The 23,447-nt window shown below is 46.3% G+C and overlaps 1 protein-coding gene across 1 annotated transcript in view; it reads left to right on the top strand.

Annotated features, from left to right (window-relative positions):
* The window catches only part of GRIK4 (glutamate ionotropic receptor kainate type subunit 4), a gene marked incomplete at both ends in the record, with an annotated part of 286,472 nt that overhangs the window by 192,537 nt on the left and 70,488 nt on the right, over positions 1-23,447 (top strand). Inside the window, one exon of the mRNA XM_080929959.1 lies at positions 17,552-17,659. Within this exon, the coding sequence (XP_080786085.1) occupies positions 17,552-17,659 (108 nt within the window). The remainder of the gene's footprint in view (positions 1-17,551; positions 17,660-23,447) is intronic.

The following is a 23,447-nucleotide window of genomic DNA, read 5'->3' as shown; positions in this document are numbered from 1 at the left end:
GGTTCGCTGTGTATCCCAAGCAGGGTGGGCTCAGTTTTCTTTCCGAGTATAGTAACCCCTCATATTTGGTCTCACAGGATCGGAAGATGATTGAAAATAGCTCTTCCTGGCACTGTGTTTGAATGGCTATACTTATGTGCAAAGCTGGCGCTCCTGACATCATAATAATAGCCCACATTTATTGTCGCCTACATGATGTACTGTGCTGGGTGGTGTACATATATAATTTAAATTTTTATATTCTTTTATCAGCCTGGCATGAAAGCTGTTCTGTCATCTTGTAGGTGGAAAAATTAAGACAGAGAGATAAAGAAATATATCCATCTTCATCTAGGTGGAAAATGGCAGGCTCAAGAGCTCAGTTTTGGGTCGAGCTTCCTTAGAGCCCAGAGCCTTTCCATTACGTTTAACCAGAATATGGGGACAGGGAATACCTTTAAGCTTCTTAGTTAGTCTTCTAATCCACTGCAAGAATGGTTTGTGTTGGGACATGAAAGAGACACTCAACCTGTCTGTGAGCCCATCTGGGCTGGAGAATTAGCAATCCCTTTAGAGATAACATTCAGACCCTTCCAGGTAACTGGTCAAACTCTGCCTCCTAACTCTGCACTATGGAACATTCCAGAATAGTCTACTTCCCTTTCTTTGTCGGCTCCTCAGATATGTAAAAACAGATTGCTTTTACTGCACTCCTTCATTTTTCCATTCCCGAATTAGCCTAACATTTTCCTGTAAGATCTACTCTTTGTCATAGGCTGGGAATGCTGGATAAAAGAGCCGCACTCCACTTAAGAGCTCGAGATCTTAGGGGGCTGAAATTGCAGCCTGTGATTGCCTTAGAGTACTCTGATTATATACCACTTATTTTACCCTTCGCTGAGCAGTGGGCTGTACCTGTTCCCAACAGAACATGGCTTACTACTCTCTCACCAAAGAAGAAACAGGGGCTATTGGTGCTCTTCAACACACAAGGCTGGGGACTGGATGCACTGAGACCATGGGGGATCTATCAGTCACCTCAGACTGAATCTACAGTTTCCCACATTATCTGGCTTACTGGAATTTATTTTTCAAATGTTCCATTTCTTCTGAGCCCTGGGCCTTGGGGTCATTTAGTTCCTCTACTTGCTGACATCCCCAGTGATATATACTCTATCCTTTGTGTGTACACTTTCCATAGAGACCAGACCCACCCCAGCTTTTCCTGGGACAGCTGGTCCATTTGACTTTGTTTCTATAGAGATGGAAAGACCAACAGGGTGAACTGATGAGAGCCAGGAGAAGTATAATTGTGGGCAAATAGCCTTATTTTCCAAAGCAGAAACAAGCTCAAAATTCAGGAATGATTTCAACACTTTTCTAAACAAAGAAAGGGGGATGGATGAGATGGCTTATCCAAGGCACTCTTGCAACTGGGGGCTCTACGACCCAGAGTTTTTAGAAGGAACCTCAAAGCCGGTTTTCTGAAGATCATGCAGGACCCCACTCTCTGCCACAAAACTCAGGCTTTCTTTACTTCCTCTCCAGCTGCCATCTTTGTTGAGAACAGCCCATGCAAAGGCAGGTTCGACCCTCTCCTGGGAAGTCAGGGATCCTCCTGTGTTGGCAGCTGCAGTCCTGGCTCTGCAGCATTCCTGGGGACCAGCACAGAAGTGGCAGCAATTCTTACTATAGCCATTAGCTGCAGAAGCCACTGGGAAGTGGTTTCTCCTCTGAAGATAATCGGAGCGGACCTGCTGGTTGGGTTTGCAACCTTCCCCACCTCCTGACCCCCCAACCCCCCACTTCAAAACCAATCAAATATAGAACAACAGAAAAGTCTTCTACGTACTTCCTGTCAGTGAGTCTGCACTTCATGTAGCCCCCAAGAAACAATATGGAGGGTGTCATAGTCTTATAGAGAGGTCCTGCCCAGGTCTATCTTTCCCAATCTCTCTTACTCTGGGCTGCCTCTGTGACAGTCAAATCTTTCCTGTCCTCAAGTGAACAGCCATTGCTCAGATCGCTTGCCAGTGGGAGAGGCAGCTCTGAGAATCCTGTGATTGTCACTGTCTAATACATTTTCAATTTCGAGGAAGGAGTTTACCATAAATATGCAGATCCTTTGAAGCAGTCTTTGCTGAGACCTGGCTCAGGGCGCTGGAGCTGGGTTTGATTGCTGGAAATCAGCAGTCTTGAGTGCCAGCTCCCCAGCTGGGGGACAAACCTGTGAGAACAGGCCAGCTGGGGAGCTTGCATGGGTTGCAATCCCCCAGAGCCAGCTCTGCCTTTGATGAGGAAACTCAGGGCTGCAGATCCTCATGGGTGGGTGGGTGGGATGGCTTGGGGATGCTTTGAAGGTGACTGAAAAGTCACTCACTTCTTTTAAATTAAGAAGCCAAGAGAGAGAGGGGTTTGGTGTGGGGTTTGAGATAGTGTTGCCATCTCTTGTCTCTTGGAACAGCATCAGGTCTTAGGGGTGCTGGTCAGTTAGGCCAGCTCTCTAGAAAGGCAGCATCTTATGGAAGTTTCATCAGGTTTGAAAGCCCTTAGTGATCCTATTTGCTAGCAGAGTAAAGGGTGTGGTCCTTCTGGTGAGTCTTCTCTCTTCTCCTTTCCTATTCTGCTCTCTACCCCAGTCATGGATGATGGAGGCCTTGGATGTATATAGGCTGCCTCAGAGTCACACCCGTGCCTACCTCATTTCTGACATGAAATGAACCCAGAAGGCTGTCACCGCCATCCCTGCTCTGTCAGTGTCCTCCCTTGGCCAAAGGTCCTCCTCTCACTGTCCTCTCAGGAGTGGGGCTTGTGTGCTGGGCCCATTCACAACAGGGAGCAGGGTGTGGCAGTAGATGAGAGCCTCAAGACTCACAGGGCCCAGGGAGGTGACTCTACAGGAGCCATACAAGTGTGCCCTCTGGGTCTCAGGGAGCTTAGTGCCAACAGGGACATCTGAGCCCCCAGTCCTGGGTGGTTTCTAAAGCTACTTGCTTTTTTTTTAATTCAAGGGAATTTCATGTGCCAAGCCTCTTACAGGTAACAACGTTTCCATGTTTTAATTTAAAAGCCCTTGGAAACACTGACTCTCGCCCAGGTTCTGTATTCTGGAACAGGCTCTCCTGCCTTCCTCCAGGAGAGATATCCTGCCGGTTCCTCTGGCTGCCAGAAGGAGGAAAGGCCAGGAACAGATGAGCTGGCTTTGAGGGCTGTATCTTAAAGGACCTGTCTTTTCCAGCCTCTCTGGTCCCTGCACATCTAATTTTTTCCCCCAAAGCACAGGGACTCCTGCTTATTGGCTCTGCTGAACAATTCAGCAGTTACAGAAGCTTACAAGGGTACTCACACATCAGCCAGCAAACAAATTAAGAGGTGCTTACAATTTTGAACAGGGGGCTGGTTTTGGGCAGAGGAGCGGGATTTTGAAGTGCTGCATTTGAAATCTATTTCTTGTCATATGCCCGATCACGCTTTTTTTCCCTGAGATCAGCCTGGGGAAGTCTGCCAGCTCCAGGAGACACTTCCTGCGCCCCTTCAGCCAGCTCATGCAAGGGGGAGCAGGAAGAGGGAGATTTGCTAATTCAGTAGCATGGAACAGCCTGCGGCAGCCAGCTCCCCCAAATGGAAAGCAAGCCAAGGCCAGGAGCAGGCATGGGGGGGGGGGAAGGCAGTTGAGCCCCGGAGGAAGAAGAAAGGTGGATTGTGGAGGGGTAGGGAGCTTACCCAAGGAGGCAGGCAATATGTGCTAATATAGACTCGGGGCTGATTCCCACACGACTTGTTCCTAACTTAACTTCCCACTTTCCTCCTTGGTAAAGTTTAGAACATCATGATCTCTGCTCCTAGAGTGGGATAAAATCACTGCGGACAGGATGAGCTGTTGTACATTGCTACTTTCAGGGTTCGACTACTACACTGTGCCATGTTTAATTCTGTTGTCTCACATGGCAATGCCTAACTATATCCCTCGCTGTCTTTGTCCTATTCCCTAAATGTTCTAGACATTCTGGCCTGGTTCAGGGCAGAGAGAAGGGCACAGGCTTTGAAAGGGAAGGCTCAACATGCGGGGCTGTTCCTATTGGAGTCACAGAACCCTGGAAGATGGCTTATGAGTACTAGCCCATGCCAGGCAGGCATGTCTAGCTGAAATCAGTTTTGCTAGCTGTCTCTGACCTCTCTCTCTTCTTCTGTTGCTAATCTTGGACTTTTCTCCAAATGCCTTTGGCTTACTCTCTGACCTTCAGCCCCAATTTGGTGACTGTGGATAGATGTGAAAATGCAAAAGCTCTTTTCTAGAGCCAAGACTGCACTGCACCCAGCTAGGGGTAGGGACAGGCCATTCTTAACCGCAGGCTGAGAGCTCAGAAGCCACAGGGCTATCTTGATTTCAGCACCAAAATGGAGGTTGACCAGCTTCCTACATCTAAATGCTTCATTGAAAGCATTAATTCAGTGGGGACCAGGGAATCAGAGCTCAGAGGTAAGACATCAGTGCCACTGCCTTCCCATGGCACTTCTTACCTGTTGAGTTGAACAAATGAAGCAGGTATGGCCCGTCATGTTTTCATAGACAGAAAGTCTTGTGCATGGTTGAGCTCTCTGATTGCTCAGCAGCTCCTGTTGACATGCCTCCAGTCTTCTGGGAGGCAAAGAAAGACGAGTGAGGGCCTCTTCCCATCTGCTGACTCTGCCATGTCCTTGTTATGTATCAATGTGAGAAAGACCAGGAGGTCATCCCCAAATGATCTGGAAGAAGCCTGGGTGGTTATAGTAGAAGTGAAAGCCAAGCATGGTGACCTATACTTATAATTGTAGCACTTGGGAAGTAAGGCTAGAGGACTATGACCTTGAAGCTTCCCTGAGATGCAAAGCAAGTTCAAAGCTAACCTGGGCTATAGGTTAAGACTATCTCAGAAAAAAAGGGGTGGGGGAAGTATCTGGAGATTACAATTGAGAGAGTGTTTGCTTGCTATGCATAAAAGCCCTGGTTTTCATCTTTAGTTTCGCATAAACAGGCATAGAGGCACATGCCTGCATTGCTAACATGTGGAAGGTCAGGAGGACCAGAAGTTCAAAGTCATTCTTAGTTACACAGGGAGCCTAGGCTAGTGATCCTGTCCTGAAGAAAGAAGAGGAAGAGGAGGAGAATATTTATTTTTTAAAATAGAGGACATTAGGATACAGCCAAAAGAAACCTATAAACTTGTCCAAACAGATAGGCAACCCAGGCATCCTTCTAATTCTTCTATGGACTAAAGCCATGATAGTTGGGGAGTCCATTAAATCTGGGTGAGAATCATAGGGGTGTCATTTGTCACTGTCATCAGAGACAGCACAGGTTTCCTGTACACCACAGAAACTGAATAAAATACTTATCACTACATTCTTCAAGAACAGCCAAGGTTGGGGCTTCTGGGCAGAAAGGGTAGTGACCAAATCCCATGTTACACCCCAGTAGCTGGAGATCATGACTGGAAATCTGAGCACATCTTGGTGACAGCCAAACAACCCAGCATGGACAGGTCTAATTGGTTCTCATTATTTGCGAGATCTGTATTTGCACGTTTGAATGCTTGGTGAAATCTTTTTGCAAACCCCATATTGATACTTGAAACATTTTGCAGACATGTGGAGAGGCAAAAATTTGACTCAGTCAATGTGTGCATCTCCAGCTGCGCTTGAACGTGGCAATGTTCTGCTGTGTTGTTTCGGTGCTAAGATTGTCAACAAGTGTCTTTTTCATGGACTATTGAGTGCTAGTGTGTGTGTGTGTGTGTGTGTGTGTGTGTGTATGTGTGTGTATTTCCCCTTGTAATTTTTCCGTTTAAGCTAACTCCTACAATGCAACACTGACATGCCATCCCATGTTCCTATGCATGAGAAACATTGTGGTGTGCTCTGTGAGAACACAAGCTTGACCTATGATGCTGATGTGCAAACCAGTGAATCAACAATCTGTATTAGGTGTGACAGAGATGCACATAAGTTAATAAGGCTACATATCGGCAGGTCTATGTGAATGCTCTGGCAGAGGCTCACAGGAACTTTACTTAATTGTCCTGGGAGCAGAGGTCCGCTTGTCCCTACTTGAATGTGTGTGGCAGCTTTATATAAGTCAGAGGAACAACAAATAATGAGAATCAGCCATAGAGAGACTCAACCAGGAGACAAGAGCAGGAATGAGCCAACAGGAATTTCTGAATTTTCCTACAGGGCTTTTCCACCACATTTGCCACTCCATAGTCCTGCTCTTTTGCTTGCTTGCTATGACCAAGGTCCCTACTTGCCCCAAGGCCTTGCCTTCCTCCTGGTTGTCCTGGTGTAGAAATAGAACATATATTCTACATTCCTGGTGAGGGATAGATGGCATCATGATAGCCTGGTAGACCAGTTCTCTAACTGGTCTACTGCAAACACTTCCTCATGAGGAGGAGTCTTACTTAAATGCCCCATCTCAGAGAACTCACTACCTTTAGTTACAGCATATTCCATCTTGGGAAGCCCTTCCAGTTATGAAGTCCTTTCTTATTGGAGACTGGTGTCCTTTCTCCAAAAGGCCATGCCTTTTATCCTTGCTTGTGTTTCCTGAGTCTTCACACCTCTTCCATTTGTCCCTGATTACCTTACCTCAAGTAAGTCTTGTTTAGAATGGAGAGGTTTTATTCTGTTATTACTCGTTTTAAATGGCCACCTGCTTCACCTTTGTGAGCAGACAGCTGCATTCCACTGACCCCCTATGGCCTCTCTTGGGCCATCTTCCTCTCCTTGTCTCCCTTCCAGGTTCAGTCCCAAGGCATTTGGGAAAACTACACATATAATCCTTTGAGTTGGAAGAAGTCAGCCTACATTGTTCTTTCAAGATGTGATCACTTATCTCTAAGATGGGGATGATAGCAGAACCACCTCAAAGTACAAGATAACAAAATGTTTAGTCTAGAGTTGTGGCATGGAAGGAATATCCCAAAGTGCTGATTCACAAATGTCTAATAGTCTTTAATTACAAGGAGTGATCAAGATAAGGAGTCTGTGGGTATCAACACTATACATATTAAACATTGCTTGTCATCGACATACTGTGCTAGGTACTGGTAATAGTGAAGGGGTAAACTCTGCTAACTCCAGATAGTGCATGTTTGCATATTTGGAATATAATTTGCATGGAGGGAGTTATTCAGGAAGCATGCATACCTCTATGCATAACTGAAACTCATATGCAGTATTCATTACCTCTGTTTATGAATTCCCCCTTCTCCACTCCATATAGAGATCTCACTTTTTAAATGCAGGTGTTGGTCCACTCAATTGATTTCATAACTCACAAATGGATTGTAGCCAACTTCCAATAAGACACTGCATGAGACAAACTGAGTGGAAATGTTAGAAAACTCCAGCATAGTGCATTATCCTGAATCTTACTAGCTCACCCTGCACTAGTGTTTGATCTTTTGTTTTCATTGGATGCTGCCACTGTCCCAGAATTCTAGAGTTTTTTGCAGCATTCTGCACTCTGGTGTGTCAGTGCATATCAAGGTGTATTCTATGGCTGAGCAACTAAAACCTCTGGTGGACTTCGTCAACTCCCTATGTTCCCCAGGTCATTCCAGTCCTCAGTTTGGGGGGGGGGGGTTGCTCGTGACCCCAAGCTGCTCTTCTGTCATATAAGCTGTTATGTGAGTAGAGACACTGAGTTTAAAACTAATGAGCATTACTCCTTTATGCCAGGTGCTCATGATGGAGGCTAATATTATTAATAATTTGAGCTGGTGGTTTTGTGTGTGTGTGTGTGTATGTATGTGTGTGTGTGTGTGTGTGTGTGTGTGTGTGTGTGTGTGAGTGTACATACAGGCATGTGCATGTATGTGTGGAATCCAAAGGTCAACTTCAAGTATCATTCTTCAGGTACTGTTGTCCTTTGGGTAAGAGTGGAATTTCTCACTGAGACTTGGGGATCACATTAGTCTAGACTACCTGAGCAGCACAATCCGTGTGTCTCTGATTCCCGGGTGGCACCCTATTACAAGCATGGGCTGCCACCGTGGGATCTTTTTTAAAGAATTATTTTATGCATATAAGCACACTGTAGCTGTCTTCACACACACAAGAAAAGGGCATCTGATCCCATGACAGATTGTTGAGAGTCACCATGTGGTTGCTGGGATTTGAACTCGGGACCTCTGGAAGAGCAGTCAGTGTTCTTAACCACTGAGCCATCTCTCCAGCTGGGATTTTTTTTTAAAAGCAAGGATATAGATGAAAACCCACATCTTCCTGTTTGCTGAGATAAGCTATCTCCCAGCCCCTTAAGCTTATCTATCAAACTGGACATCTGTTCCACCAAGTCTGTGAAATTCTAACCCATCTCAGATCATCCCTGGGTTCTCTTGCCTTAGTGTTCTCCCACACCTGAGTGCCATGTCTCCATCCCATATGGAGAAACTTTAAGCCAGTGGGTCTCAACCTTCCTAATGCTGCAACCCTTTAATGCAACTCCTCATGTTGTGGTAACCCCAACCATAAAATTATTTTATTGCTACTTCATAACTGTTATTTTGCTACTGTTATCAACTATAATGTAAATAGCTGATATTCAGGATATTCTGTATGTGACCACCAAGCGGGTTGAGATTCAGATTAAGAGTCACTACTCTAGGCTCTCACGGTTGCACATTATTTTATCATAAGCATCCTTCAGATGGTGAACTTCAACTTAGAATTCAGAACTGTAATTTAAAAAAAGGATTCTGATTAAAAACTTCGGGTGATCCTAGACAGAGAAGAACTGGACTGTAAAGAACTTGCATTTGATTGGCCTTGACTCTGTCACACCTGTGACTACCTCAGATGATCCTCAGAAGTGGAGAAGGGCAGGGAAATTAGGTAGGTAGCAAAATTGACTTCCACAGGCTACAGAGTAAATGACTGGCAAAGAGGAACCTGAACCCAGATCCCCTGACTCCTGCTCACCTGCTGTCCCCTTATGTGGACAGTCACATGCTGTCTACTCACGCATGGCTTATTGCTCAGCAAATGCCTTCAGCTGCCTACCAAGAACACTGCGTCATATCTTACCGACCAGCTTGCAGTTACTACAATGAGAACCCAAGCCAATCGATGTCTGAAGACAATGGGGCCATTTGAGCTCACAGCACTGAAACCATGTTTCAGACCTGCTGCTTTGGGCCTAGTTTGGTCTGTCAAGGCAGGGGACGTGAGTTGGTGCAAAGCTGTAAACTTCATGACCATGGTCAAAATGTTAAAGACAGTGTGAGGAGGTAGCTGAGCCTCCTACTTGGCTTCATGGCTTAAAATTTCCAGGACTTCCTACCAGCACCAGCTGTAATGCTTGGGTTCTTGAGGCTCACTCTAGTCTCCAGCTGTAGATTCTGTTGTTCACTTCCATTTCACAGATGAGTGAGCTCATGTGGGTTCTTTCAGTTGACTCCATTCAGGACTATAGTCAACAAACAAGCTCACATTGTCCGAAGAGGCACGGGGGTGAGGGGGCAGGCTCCAAGATCAATATAGCCTACACCTATCCTAAGCCGATCAGTAAAGTGATAAATAGGATCTGAGTTCAAGTCTTAGTTTGATCCCTATCGGCTGTTGATGCTCAGCAAATTGCTTGTGATTTCTGAGTTTTGGGTTGGCTAATTTATTCACCATTAACCTCATATGTGCACACTTGGAGCATTTTTTGCTGTTTCTAAAGGACCAATGAGCCTGCATTTCTCAGGTATGAATGGTGACAGGGCTGCTACACAGAAGCAAGGAAATGTATGAAAGGAAACCACATGGGCCAGGGCCCAGCAAGCAGAGATCAATAAGTATTTGAAGCCTCTGACTCTGGAGCAGGACTTAAGAGTTTCATCAGCCCCCGTAGAAGCCGGGTCCCAATGGTGCCGAGTTCAAAGAGCAGCTGTCTAAATGTGCACAAACTATTCAATGCTCTAGTGTTGTGTGCACCTCTGTGGGTGTGGACAACGATGTGAGCAAGTCCCTTGGGGTGTAAAAATCAATCCCCTTTTACCTACTCAAAAAAGAACAAAGTCGCCTAAAGACACAGACACCCCCCCCCCCAGCACCTTCAGGCAGGAGGGCATGCGTCCTCAGCGCTCCCAGCGGCAGCAAGGGATGCTCGTCATCAGGAGGATGATTTTTCTGAGATCCTAACCCTCCAGAAAAGGTCCTGAGGGCTCCTACTTGACAGTCGAGAAGGAGAGCGTTGGGCAGAGATGGGGAGGGACTTGTCGAGGTTTATGCAGGTTCTGCCAATGCCAGGCACTGTGCTAAGCCAGTTCCCATGGTTACAGTCTTGACCCTTTCTAACCAGATAATGGTTAGGAGCATGGGTCCTGGTGATGGAGAAAGTCTGTTTGAATCTCCATTGTGGTGCTTATCGGACTGTGACCGTGAAGGATTTAATTACCTAACCTTGCTGGTGTGCAGGGCTTTAAAAAAAAATCTTTAAAATGAATATAAAAAATGGTCTGCCCCTTGTAGATTTGCTGAGGGTGAAATGAGATGAAGTTTCTGGTGCATTTGTTCAGCTATATTTAATTGAGCATCTATGAGACACAAGGCAATGAGCCAAGGCCCGGGTATAAGAGGGCAGGCTAACCAAACTGCTCTCTTTGTTCCTATGAGGCTTATGCCATAGTAAGACAGACAGGCAGTCAGCAACGTCCAGTGGACAGATGCTCAGAAGGCTAATGGAAGAGAAGGCAGGCTTTCTGGAAGAAGTGGTCTTCAAGCAAAGAGGCTTAAAGGAAATGGTTGTCAAGTGGATGAGGGTGAGCAAGCATTTTCTGCCATCTAGAGGGGCAGATGCTTGGCCTTTGCAGGCATCCCAGCATTCCTGTTGCAACTCTGTCCTTGTAAGTGAAAGCACCCACAGGGTACACAGAAGTGAACAGACCAAGGTGTATGCCAATAAAACTTTATTTGCACAAATAAACAGTGGTTGGATTAAGCTCATAAGCCATGATTTGCCACTCCCCACCCCCCCCCCAGCTGAAAGAAAGTTGGAGTCAGGCAAAAATTCTAGGCCAGGAATGGCACATGCAGGGCATGAGAGAAAAACATGATGGTGAGCAGGCACATGGGGTCTTGTAGGTCCAACACATTGTATGCAGTATGGGTTCTTGTCTCTGCATCTGAACCAAAATGGGAAAGAACTATACAGTTTCTAAGCAGAGGCTGCCCTGACTCATGGAGAGATTCTGGGAGGTGTGGCTGGCTGCTGCCCTGTAAGAACCAGGACAGAGAGGCTCATGATGTCTTCCAGACCTCAAAAGCTTCAGCAAAGGCACAGAGGCTTACAGGGTCCTGGGGTCACAGCACTAGGCACTAGCATAGTTAGGTCTCCCGACTCCAAGTAACAGCCTTTCAGTTCTGAGAAGTGAGACACTGAGCCGGGCCTTTAGGATGGGGGGAAAGCAAGACAAAGAGCAGTTCCAATGCCCGTAGTCAGGCTCTGGACAACCACTTCTCTGATGGCCACGGCAGACCAAACCCCAGTGTCTAATGTGCATTCAGTGATAGTCGTGGACTGTGGAGAGCTTCTATCTAAGCCACAGGGTCCATGCTCCACACCCCCCATAGCTTTTCTTGTTTCTTGTTTAATCTTTCCTTCCTCTAGGTCAGTAGTCCTTCCAGGGATGCTAAGCCCAGTTCAGCTCTGGGAGGACAGGGCCTCAGAATCAGTTGTTCTGCTAGAAGCTAGAAACAGCAGCCGACCATGGGGAAAGAATCACACACCTAGCTTTAAATTGATCCCTTTACAATGGCAAGGAAATGTGAGCAGCCAGCACACAGCAGGAATCCCAGGGCAGCAATAGATCCCCATCGTGATATCTACACCAGCTTCCCAATGATTGTACCACACTTTAAGGTAAAGCCCATTCAGTTTAGGCACCAGAAGAACCTGTAGTTTCCTTAAGAAGGAAATAAGTATTTTTGAATACATAATTGAGACCTGCAGAATTTGGTGCCTAAAGGAGCAAGAAAATTATTAATTTATATTGATCTATATCCCTAGGGGATTTGGGTTAAATGATACTTTCTATGCATGGGTAATTCCATTCCATGTTAGTTATATTTGCCCAAGTTTTCATGTTTGGCCAAGCATCTCCATCAAAATATGTTTCCTTCAATGGCCTTGGATGGAGTCAGAATTTGGAAAGATTATACATTTATTTGTTTGTTTGTTTTGAAATTGAGATGGAGGTCTCAATCAATAGTCCATGCTGGCCTTGAACTTACAATGCACTCCAGGATAGCCTTCTCAACAATTCTCGCCTCAGCAACCTGAGAACTGGGATGTATATACACTTGTTCTCACAGCTGAGGTTGCAATCAAGCATTATTAGGTGGGTCTTATTTAGCATCATAACTTTTCTTCTTATCCATCCCGTAACTTGGATGCATTGGCTTAGCAGGACTTGAATCTGTTTACTGATAGAGAGATGAGCTTACTAAGCACCTAAGCACACAGCCTGAAGCCTGTTGGCAGGTAAAACCGGCTTGCTTCAGCTGCAGAGGGCCCACTGTACATGTCTCCCTGGCTCTGTGAGCTGTATGAAACATGATGTTGACTGGAAATATTTACACCACAGAAGTTGGTAGAATCTAAGAATCGGGGCCTCTTATTTCCGGTTTTGAAATGCCTCCTGTCACTGGTGTGGCCTGCGCCCCACATCTGTGAGTCAGTGTCCTAGTTGGTCCCAGGGTTCTGTTTATCACTCAGTTGTTCTTTGTGTCAGAACAGCTTGCAGGGCTGCTTACAGTCCAGGTCCTGTCCCTCAACTTCCTGACGAAGTTTCATGTGGTGGCACTACGGGTCTGAAAACAGAAGTGGTTGACACATGCCTACTCTGTCTAATAAGCTACAATCGAAGTGTGAAGCTCTTTGAGAACACAGAAGAGACTGCCTTTTGGCCCCAACAATGGCACTCGAATGGATGCTGACTAACGCAATGCTTGAACTAATCTTAAAATCCCTTTGAGGCAGCAAGTTTAATCCCCATCTTATAGATGGGAAAAGAGACTCCGAGGCCCAAGTAACCTACATGTGGTCACACTGTTCATAAGCAGAGAAGCCAGGGTAGAAGGAAGGTCTCCGACATGGGTGCCTCCTTCTGGAGGGTACAGATGGTGTTGTGTGCTCAAGGTCCAGATAGGACTGAAATCCAGCATCATCTCTGCATATCAGCTGTGGGTAGGAGGGACCACATCAGCCCGGGTCACAGACGTCTCTCTCCTTGAATTGTGATGCTGTAGAATAGGAGCTAGCTGTGGCCCCACCCAGATGTGTGTGTTCCCTTCCGCCCTCCTTCCAGTTCAGCCCCCGGACCCTCTAAAATGATGGAAAAGCAGAGCAAGTAAACAAGAGGCAGAGGCGTAATCTGAAGTGAAGGGAAGCCTGTGGGGGAGGAGGAACCAGCTGGGTCTTTCGAAAGACTTGGGAGGGGGCAAGTGTCATGGAGGTGGAGCAAAGGGATTTGGCTGCAGTTAGAGGCACAAATCTTGTGCTTGGAGAGTGACATCTCCTCCCCATCCCTACACATGTGTGGCATGGATGGTACCCAGTAGGTTGGGCAATTAGCCTGTATCCCAGGGCACCTGGCTCTACCAGCTTTTCCCTTCCCACTGTCTTTCTGCAATTAAACTGCTCCGGCTAATAGCTACCACGCCACTTTGTTGGAGCTGATGGGTCTATTAATTTCTGGAGGCTAACATGAGAGTGGGTGGGAGACTTATTTCTTGACTGGAGCTCAGGGCTAATTAGTCTATTTGCCAGGTCCCTGGGGATGAAGTCTTGGAGGGTCCATTGCTGAGGTTGTCATATCTGGCTATGGAAAATATTCCACCCATGGATGTTATAGGAACCTCATTTGTTGCTAGAGTGTGGCTAAGGACTGCAGCTGCTTTGAGCAGGTGGCCTGGCTGGTGTGAGGTGGAAGTCCAGGTAACAACAGCCTACAGAGATGTTCAGTCTTGTCTCAAACATCCAAATGCTGGTACCTCGCCTACTTGGTTTTATGTTCTTCTTGTCCAAGTAGAGTTTTTCCCAACCTGGCAGACCACTGGGAACCAATTATACAAGTTTCAAAGACAGGAAAACAGCCCCTAGGAAGAGAGAGAGGTTCCTATTAGATTTATGGAGTGTTGGGACCAGGGAGAAAAAAGTTATGCTCCTGAGGTTTATACTGGGGGGGGGGGGGTTTGAGGGGTTCTTGAGGCCACTTCCTGGTTAGTCTGATTTGCTCCAATAGAAAAAAAAAAAGCAAAGAAACAAACAAAACACTACTGTCCTCATTAAAAGACATCAACAGAGTTGGGAAAGATCAGAGACTTAGGATTCAACTCTAGATTCGAACCTGTGTCACAGCTGGCAGCTGTGGCCTTGGGAGAGGAGCCATTAAGCTCATCTGAGCACATTTCTTTATTAATAAAACAGAAACACCATGACACCTCCAAACTATGATGGGAGACCTCAAAGAGGTGGTAGGATGGTATATATATATACATTATATATATATATATATATATATATATATATATATATATACACATACACATTATATATATATACATATTATATATATACACATACACATTATATATATACATATTATAAATATACATACACATTATATATATGTGTGTGTGTGTGTGTGTGTGTGTGTGTGTCACAGCAAGGGTTCTGTAATTATTACCCACACACCCCCCAGATTAGAAATCTCACAGCACAATCATCTTCTCAACCTTGTCCCTGAGAGAAGAGGGGCCAGGAATTGGACAGTGATGTCACCTGACATGTCCCTTTTCCAGGCAGTAGGAGCTCCAGAAGCCCCAGGGGAGCTCATCTGTGCTGTGCCCATGCTTGGTCAGCAAGAATAAAGTGCTGATAGGAGACCATGGCTTTCTCTGCTTCCACCACCAGGAGCAAGGTTCTGGGGTCTGAGCATGCAAAATGCTGGTGGGGGAGACCCACCAGGAAGTAAATACGCAGCTAAAAGGCTAAGAAAGCAGAGCTCTGTGGCTTCCATGGGAAGATTCATTTGGGGTTTAGAAGCACAGGGTTGAGGATCAGGCTGTGGGCTCTCAGAGAAGCTGGGTGAGATCTCTTATTGTATAGAAACAAAGCACATAGTGTTCATAGAGCCAAGCAGAGGCGGAGAAAGCTGCTCCTCTTTTTTGGTAGCGTCCTTTAAAAAAAGGACCTTTGGCTTATCTACCCTTTGACACCAGTAAGGTTCCCCTGTCATGAGTTCATTTGAAGTCCTGAAAGGCCATCAGAAATCCTAGTTGGTGGCCCAAGGTGGTCCAGGGCCTTTTCTCTTCATGCCCTACCTTCTCAAATGCATAAAGGCAGGTTGCTGGTTTTTCCTTACTGTGACTCTGAGCCCTCTTGTTCCATGGAGTAAGGATAGGGGGAGCTAAGCCTTAATTTTTGTTGGAACATCTGAGGACAAACTCATAGCCTATGTCCAGGGAAGAGAAGCAGGAACAAGGTCAGGACTTGAGGGAGTTTTTCAAGGAAGCTGCTGCTGGTGCCTAGGAGAGGGGGCCATGTACATCTTTGAGTGTGCAGTGAGCCATCAGCTACCTTTCATGGATGTAAACCCTAACTACTCAGCAACAGAAGTGATTTGTCTGGAGTATAGCCATTAGATTTATATGGGATCAAATATATGTGTATTGTATATTATGCATTATTCATAGACCTTTATATCCTTGCATTCTGTATTGTTTGTTTATAATACGTTTATGTAATTATATATATAATGGAACAGTGTTTTGTTCCATCAGACTCCCTGGAGATTGCCAGGGTGATGGAGTAGTCCACAGTAATATAAATTTAGACTCAAAAATTGGTTAAGAGAGCATGATGGCTCATGTCACTACTTGCAAAGTCAAGGCAGGAGGATCGCCACAAGCTTGAAGTCAGGCAATCATGATTAAGAGAATATATCTTATTTGTGCATGTAACGTGTGCATGCATATGCTTATGTGTGTGCGTTTGCATATCCGTATTTGTGGGTGTGTACATATGTGAAGGCCAGATATCCACTTAGGATGTCTTTTTCTAGCTCTTTTCATGTGATTTTGTTTTGATACAGGGACGCTCACTGAACCCGGAGCTTGCCAATTTGTCTTGACTGGCTGGCCAGCAAGCCTCCGAGATCCTCCCACCTCAGCCTTCCTAGGGCTATGATTAAAGGCGCAACACTGCTGTGCCTGGCTTTTTATGTTTTAACATGGATGCAGGGAATCTGGACTCAGAGCCCCATTCTTGTACAGCAAGCATTTCAGCAATAGAGCCATCTCCCCAGTCCTCTGTGTAAATGTTTTTTAAACCACGATAAGATAAAAATAAAACAAATAGAGCACAATTTAAAAACACAGTAAAGAAATGGATGGGGAAATAATGTTTATGGAGTGTCAGGTGAAATCCTAACACCCCACCCACCAGAAGCTTCTGTTATTATTCTCATTTGGCACAGAAGGAAGCTTGGGGCTCAGACACATCACTGAGGTTGCACAGTGGGTTTCATGCTCCTGGTTAGAGTGGGAACTGTGGTGTCAAACTGGTACATACATGATCTGTGGGTCCTGAGAAGGGAGAGGAACATTTCCATTTCTATTTCTCTTCAGAGCTGGAAGAGCCAAAGCTCTGGAGGAGCTTCATAGTGAGGCTAGGAGATTAAGATTAAAGAGACTACGACCTGATTTTTACCCCTTCTGACTTATTCATTTAGCCATATGCTTAACCATACAAAAAGCATTTAGGTTGTTGCTCCTGTCGCAATATGATTTCATCGAGGCTTTCCAGTACCAAGAATTGAGCCTAGGGTATCATCTCCCAGGCAAGAAGCACTCTACCACTAAGATACCGTCCCAGCCCCAGGTAACCACTCACTGAAGGCCTACCATGTACCAGTTTCTTTTCACCTTGCATCTATCCTCTTATTCATGACTTCTGTTTGCTTATTGAGATAGAATCTCACTACGTAGCCCAGGCTATCCTTGAACTCACCAGGTAGCCCAGGTTAGCTTCAAACTTAAAGCAATTCCTCTGCCTTGATCTTGCAAGTACAGACATGAGCCACCGCTATTTTTTTTTTCTTAAGCGATTTTTAAGTGTACAGGTGTTCATGCCGCCATTCTCATTCTTACCTAGATAACTAGGCTTACCCAGGGTAGGCCAATGCAAAAGAGCCGTGACAATAAAACAATGCCCTGTCCCTCTGTCCTGCCCCTTCTTCTGTCAGAAGTTCTCTAAGCCATGTTATACTCCTACCTAATTTCTCTATTTTTCCTCATCTCTCTCAATTCTTTGATCCTTTCTTTCTTCACTCTGACGTCTCCCTTCCCTCAAGACCCTCAACCTTGTATCATGCCCCCTACTTCTGGTTTAGCCTGTTGCTCCTCTATATCTCTCCCATCCTTTCCTCTTGGGGTCTACCCACAGCAGAACACTGTCCTCTGCTGCTCTCAAGTTCAGCAACCTGCAGCCCAGTTGTCCCTTCCTCAAGCCTTCCCATCCTCTCCTCCTTGGTCTCCTCAGATTGGCCAGTGGCATGTGGCAGAGGGCCTCAGCATGGACAGCCGCCTCTACACCTCCAACATCTCTGACAGTCTCTTCAACACCACCCTGGTCGTCACCACCATCCTGGTAAGCGGGTTTTCTCGGGCCTCCAGCTGACGCTGCTGAGGGTGCCTCCTCCCAGAGCCCTTGCTCTTGGGCTTTCCTGGGAACAGAAGATGGAAATGCTAATCACAGCGCAGAGGCCAATTTATGACAGTGTAACTGCGCTCTAGTTGCTGTTTCGTATGGAAATGATATCTGATGAGCCGCTGAGCAGCTGGGGTGGAGGGGGGCGTCCACAGTGTGTAGATGCCTCTCCCAGGATATCTGGTTGGATAGGGGAGCTGTTTAGAAACCTTAGAAATGGGACCTTCCAGCATAGGTGTGACAAGCTGGATCCAGTCCTCTGAGATGATTTCCTCTTTACCAGCAGCCCACTTTGCTTGGTAGCAGCTATATCCAAAACCAGCCCTGCCCATGCCCCCCACTGAGCCTTAAGTGGACACCTAAATGTCTGTGGGCTTCTGTGTTCTTTCCTTCACTTCCAGACAGTGACAAGAGAGTTCTCAATGAACCCATAAGTTGACCGACCATCTGCCTTTCCACTTGATTTATTTCTATTCAGTAATGACCAAGTCCACCTTCCAACTCTACCCCCTGTTGTGTGCCTGGCACTCTGCTTACTTACAAAAGCCAAAGATGAGTATGTATTGGCCTGTATCATCAAAGGGGTTATCGTTGAGCAGATGGGCTAAGTCCGCTACACACAGCCAAGGTCTTACCATCACCGCTCGCCCTGAAGACCTCATGTTTCAAAAGATCTGTCAATTAAGCCAACTAGAAGTTAAACAATAATTGCTTCGTTCTTCCCCACTCTGATATTAACTAATCAAAAAGGTATTTCCCCACCACACACAGCATCTCACTAGGGACGGATAACTACTATCCTAACTAGTATCCTCACGCTGATATTCTTTCAGCCCTGAGCAAGGCAATGTATAGCAAGCTAGCTGCTCAATCTAACCCCTACTAGATAGATGTGCACGGTCTTCAAACATGTCTATTTCTCTTGGTCCCCTTTTTTTGTGAGAAAATAAAAGAAACCTATAGTTCTCCAATATGACCTTCAGGAACTCCTGAGGCCCAGGAAGACTGGGCTGGGAGTACTGATCTATCATAAACAGAGTGGGCAAGAAACAAGGAAGAGGTGGGAAGCTAGAGGCCTGAGATGTGATGTCCATGGGGAGAACAGCAAAACCTGAAAAAGCATTATTTGTGATGGACATGAAAAACAGGAAGCAGCTGCAGAGGAACACGAGAACAAAGAAGAGTGTCGTTAGGTGCTTAGAAAATGCTGGAAAACACAGGCTTCCCTGAGAATGGGTGTGAGTTGGGAAGGGAAAGAATAATCCAGAATCATGAGTCCACAGCGCTTAGGATCCTGTACACTCTGCCATTCCTTCTCTACTCCGTTTGGAGATAAGACACTGACTGTTTTCATTTGTTCATCCAAGGAGCATTTGTTGGGCACTTCTATATGCTGGGCACTCTTCAAGGTACTCGGGAAACATCAATGAACCAAACACAAAAATCCCTGCCTGTCAGGATTTTTCTCTTCTGGCGTAGTATATAAGGCAGGTAATAAAATGTCAACAAATATTGAGTCTCCCTTATCTGAGGGTTTGGGAATATTTTCAGAGACATTGCTAGTTGAACATCCCTAATAAGAAATCCCGTACTCTGGAACACCTGGAAGGGTCCTGTTAGCACTCAAAATGTTTTAGACTTTGAAGTAGCTCAGGTTTGGCATTTGAGTTACGGATGCTTAACCCCTAGTCAAACTGTGCATGAGAAGGTAGTCTGGGAGCAACAATAGGCAGCTCCAATTTCCAGGTGGCCAGAGGGGCCTCCTTACAGGGGTGGCATCTAAGCAGAGAGAGGTGAGGCACAGGAAAGAATACCCACCTCTGCACCCCATCCCATTGCCAAGAACCAGCTGGAGAGAAGGAAGGAAACACATGTCTGGCTCCCCATTCCCAGGCTCCCTAGTTCCCAGCTCCTACTCAGCTCACCTAAACCACTTAGAATGGCAGGCAGTGCTTAGCCCACATCCAGCTGAGAACTGGGAACAACCTAACTAAGCTGTGGTTGTTTTGGAGAGACGTTAGGACAGGGCATGACTGCTGGGCCCTCCCTCCATTCAGTTTTCTATCCTTTCTCTTCCCTTCTATCAGTCTCACAGCCCATGCCCCGAGTTTAGCTTGTTCCTGAACCCTTTTGTTCCCACTCACCGGTGGAGTCCTCCCAGGTTCCCCTTCCATTGGCTAAGTCTGTCTCCCCATGGCACTCACAATTGTCCAGTCATTTCCTCTTTGTTTTTGGGTTCTAAGCCCATCATGCTAAATAACCACCTTATCAAGCATTACCCCATGCATCCTTGTGACCCAGGATTCCCCACTTCCCCATAACTCCATGATGGGAGGCTGTTCCCTCCCCTCTGGAAGCCTTTTCCCAGCTCAAAGGTTTTCTTTTTTCTGTAATCTCCCCTTGTGACTCCTGCCTTTTCTGCCCCTGGCTTTCTCTACACCCCTCTGACAGTCAGACCTATCTCATGGACTCCTCCCATCCCCTTAGTGAATGGAAGTGCCTCAACTATTGGGGTGCCTGACACAGATAGAATTTAACAATTAGAGTCTGAGTGTGGAAATACCTTTGAACAGAATTGGAGGGAGGAATTTTGAGAAATGCTTTAAAAGCTGAACAAAGTCGGGGCAGGAAGCAAGGAACCTGCTAGGATGTGCTTCTTGCCTCCTCATATCTGGAGTCTGATTAAGCTAGAGGCTTCTGCTATATTGAAGCCAGAAGGTCATGTTCTTAGTCAGGGAAATTGCTAGTGTGTGTGTAAACGCGTGCACGTGCACGTGTTTATATGTTCAGATCATCACAGAAGTTGAGAAGGCAGTAATGGCAAGATCTATGTGAAGTTAGTTCAAAGGACACCAGAGTCTGTTTCTGGTGCAGATGTGGTTGAAGTGGCCCGTACAAACTAGAAAATTTTACTAGGAACAAGGTAGGTGCTAATTCAAGCCCTGTGTGATCCAGCAAGTGGTAATCCTGAACGATCATCCCATAATCCAGGACAAAGCCATGTCACCTCACGACTGTCAGGGACAATTGGGATCAGCCACAGCTCCCACTTCAGAACACATTTTCTGTGCGGGGTCCCATGTTAAACGCATAGCTGAAGTGTCACCTATGGGGATGAGCCAGCACTTGGCCTCCCTCATTTGCCAAAGAGCCCATGAGTCCCAGGCTTGCTGATCCATCAGGTGCCCAACACTCTCTTCCCTCCAAGTTCAGCATTGTAGACATTTCCTTTGAACAGGACAGTGGTTTCCAAGTGAACTTTAGAGTAGAGTAAACAAAAGGAGAAATTCACAACATTTCTTAGACTAAAACAAAACAAACAAACAAACAACCTCTGGCAATCTACAAGGCCAAGAGGCCCTTCTCATTCATAATCAGCAGGTTGGAGGGGGGGGGCAATGAGGGAAGCGATGACCTCAAGTCCCACTTATGCTACACCTAGAGCCACACAGCCTCAGGGTGTGAAGAGGAACCATTGAATGATTTTCACAGACACCTTTGCCTGAGCCTAGGGGGTAATTCTGATAAATGCATTGGTGTTAGAAGCAACGTGACTCCAAGGTCGGCATGAGTTAGTTTGGCCGGGACCAGATGGAGATGAATGGGGCATGGAGAGGTTTATGAGTGGGGGAAAGCCTGTGTGGTAGGCAAGGAGACTAACTTATCCCATTGTCATAACCCTGGACTCCATCACAAGTCGAGCCCCATGCCACTTTCAACTCAGAACCCACACCCCTGACTTACAACCTGCTCCTGATGGGACACACAACATTTCATATTCATGATGCTCAAACTGTCCCCCCACCCCCACCTCAGATCTCTGGTCTGTCTGGCCCCCCACCGCTCTGTGTAGAAGCTCCCTCTGGCTTGAGCAGAGCAGCTCAGCACTGCACATATTTCTCTGCTGGTATGCTCAGCGGTTTCTGGGGTGGGGCCTCCATAATCCCCATGTGCATCTCTTTCCCTACCAGTCCTGCCCGGCCCCTGTGCAGTCTTGCCGAACCATGCACTGGGCACATGCATTGAACCTTTCCTGGGCTTGACATCAGTGAGCACCAGACCCAAGGCCTCTTCCCAGCTTTGTCTCCACCCGGTGCTTCCTCAGATCTGGGTCCACAGGTGACCCCCTTCTGTCCTGCTTTCTCCAACCTCCCCACTTTGCAGAATTCCCTGTCACTTGTCATTATATGATCCCTGTCCCCTCACCTCTTAAAAGAAGGCCATCGCCACACTGTCTAAAGATACAGCAGGGCATCGCAGATGGCACATTCTTGGGCACAGAGAGGTGTGACTTTAAGGTAGATGGGAATCTTTGTGAGGTTACCTGATGCATCCACCTCCCACCTTCTCTAGTTGACCATACATTCCTTGATTTATTTATGCCCAGATTCTTGTAGTCCCACATACCTTCCATACCTGCTTGTTAAGGTCTTGAGACCAAGACCCAGCAACAGCACACATCTGTGCTCCTTTCTGAGTGGGAACAGCCATATTGTCCTTCTTCTGTCTTCTTCCCATGAACTTTCAGACTCCTTCATTCCTCGTTGTCAGCCTCTGGTTGCTGGTACTGCTGTGCTACATGGATACTCTTCTCTCTCTATCCTTCCTAAAATTAGGTTCCCTTGATGATTTGGTTCTCCATCACTCTTAGCCTGCCCCACAGTAGTTCTTTCTCATAATGCTCCACATTCTCCATGCTTCCAAACCAGTCACTGTCTTGCCCTCATCAGATGTTTAATCTCCATTGGTTTCACCCCTCCCACCCCACCCCCCTGTAAACTACTGTCATTTCAACTCCAGTATGCCTTTGATCTTCTTTCCTGCCTAGCCACCATGGCCAATGTGACACCATCACCAGTCTTTGATACAGATTGCAAGGATCTTAGGACCGGTCTTCTCTGCTCCTGATGCACAGCCAGGCATGGAGCTGACCTCCTATGACTTTACATTCTTCTACCTTTTTCCAGTCTGGCCTGAGCCACATGCACTCAGGACTCAGTCACATGACAAAACCTGCCTTACCCTGCATGCTCCTTGTCAGCACTTAGTACTTTAAAAAAAAAATCACAGTTTTATGTCTTCAAAACCCAAGATGCTCCTCCATTACATCTCATCTGACACACAATTGCCTCATCCCACATCTGAACCTATGTTTAGCCTTTTTCATCTCTCTTTCTCCTCCTAACCCTTTGGACGTAACCATGGGCCACTTACATTGGAGACCCACCATGGGCCACAAGCTTCTCACATGGAATTGTATCTGAGCATGTCTTTTCCTGGCCCAGAATGGCCCAACCCTCACCTTTTTGTCTACCAATGTTTTCACATCTCTCTGCTGAGACCCTGTGTAAAGCTCTGTGGCATTGTCTCTAAACAGCTGCCAGAGTGGCCTGCCTGCTTCCCAGCGCTCTTTGCCTTGCAGAACAGCTGCTTGTTCATGTGCATGGTCTTTTAAAACTTTTATACAGGATCTTGCTATGTAGAACAAGTGGACCCTGACCTTACAGAGATCGGCCTGCCTCTGCCTCCTAAGTGCTGGGATTAAAGGCTTGTATAGGAAACCTAATTTTTCTTTTAAAACAATATATGCGTTTCTTTTTGAGTTGGAGTTATTTCTTAACCCTATAACCTCAATTTCTAGCTCCCCCCTCCTTTCTTTTTGACACGAATTTATTCTGCTTCCTGGCTGAGTAATATCCCCATGAGTGCATCATAGTTTTCTTTATCC

Source organism: Micromys minutus (assembly GCF_963924665.1).
Source record: "Micromys minutus genome assembly, chromosome: 16".
Lineage (NCBI taxonomy): Eukaryota > Metazoa > Chordata > Mammalia > Rodentia > Muridae > Micromys > Micromys minutus.
This window is presented reverse-complemented; position numbering and strand designations above follow the sequence as displayed.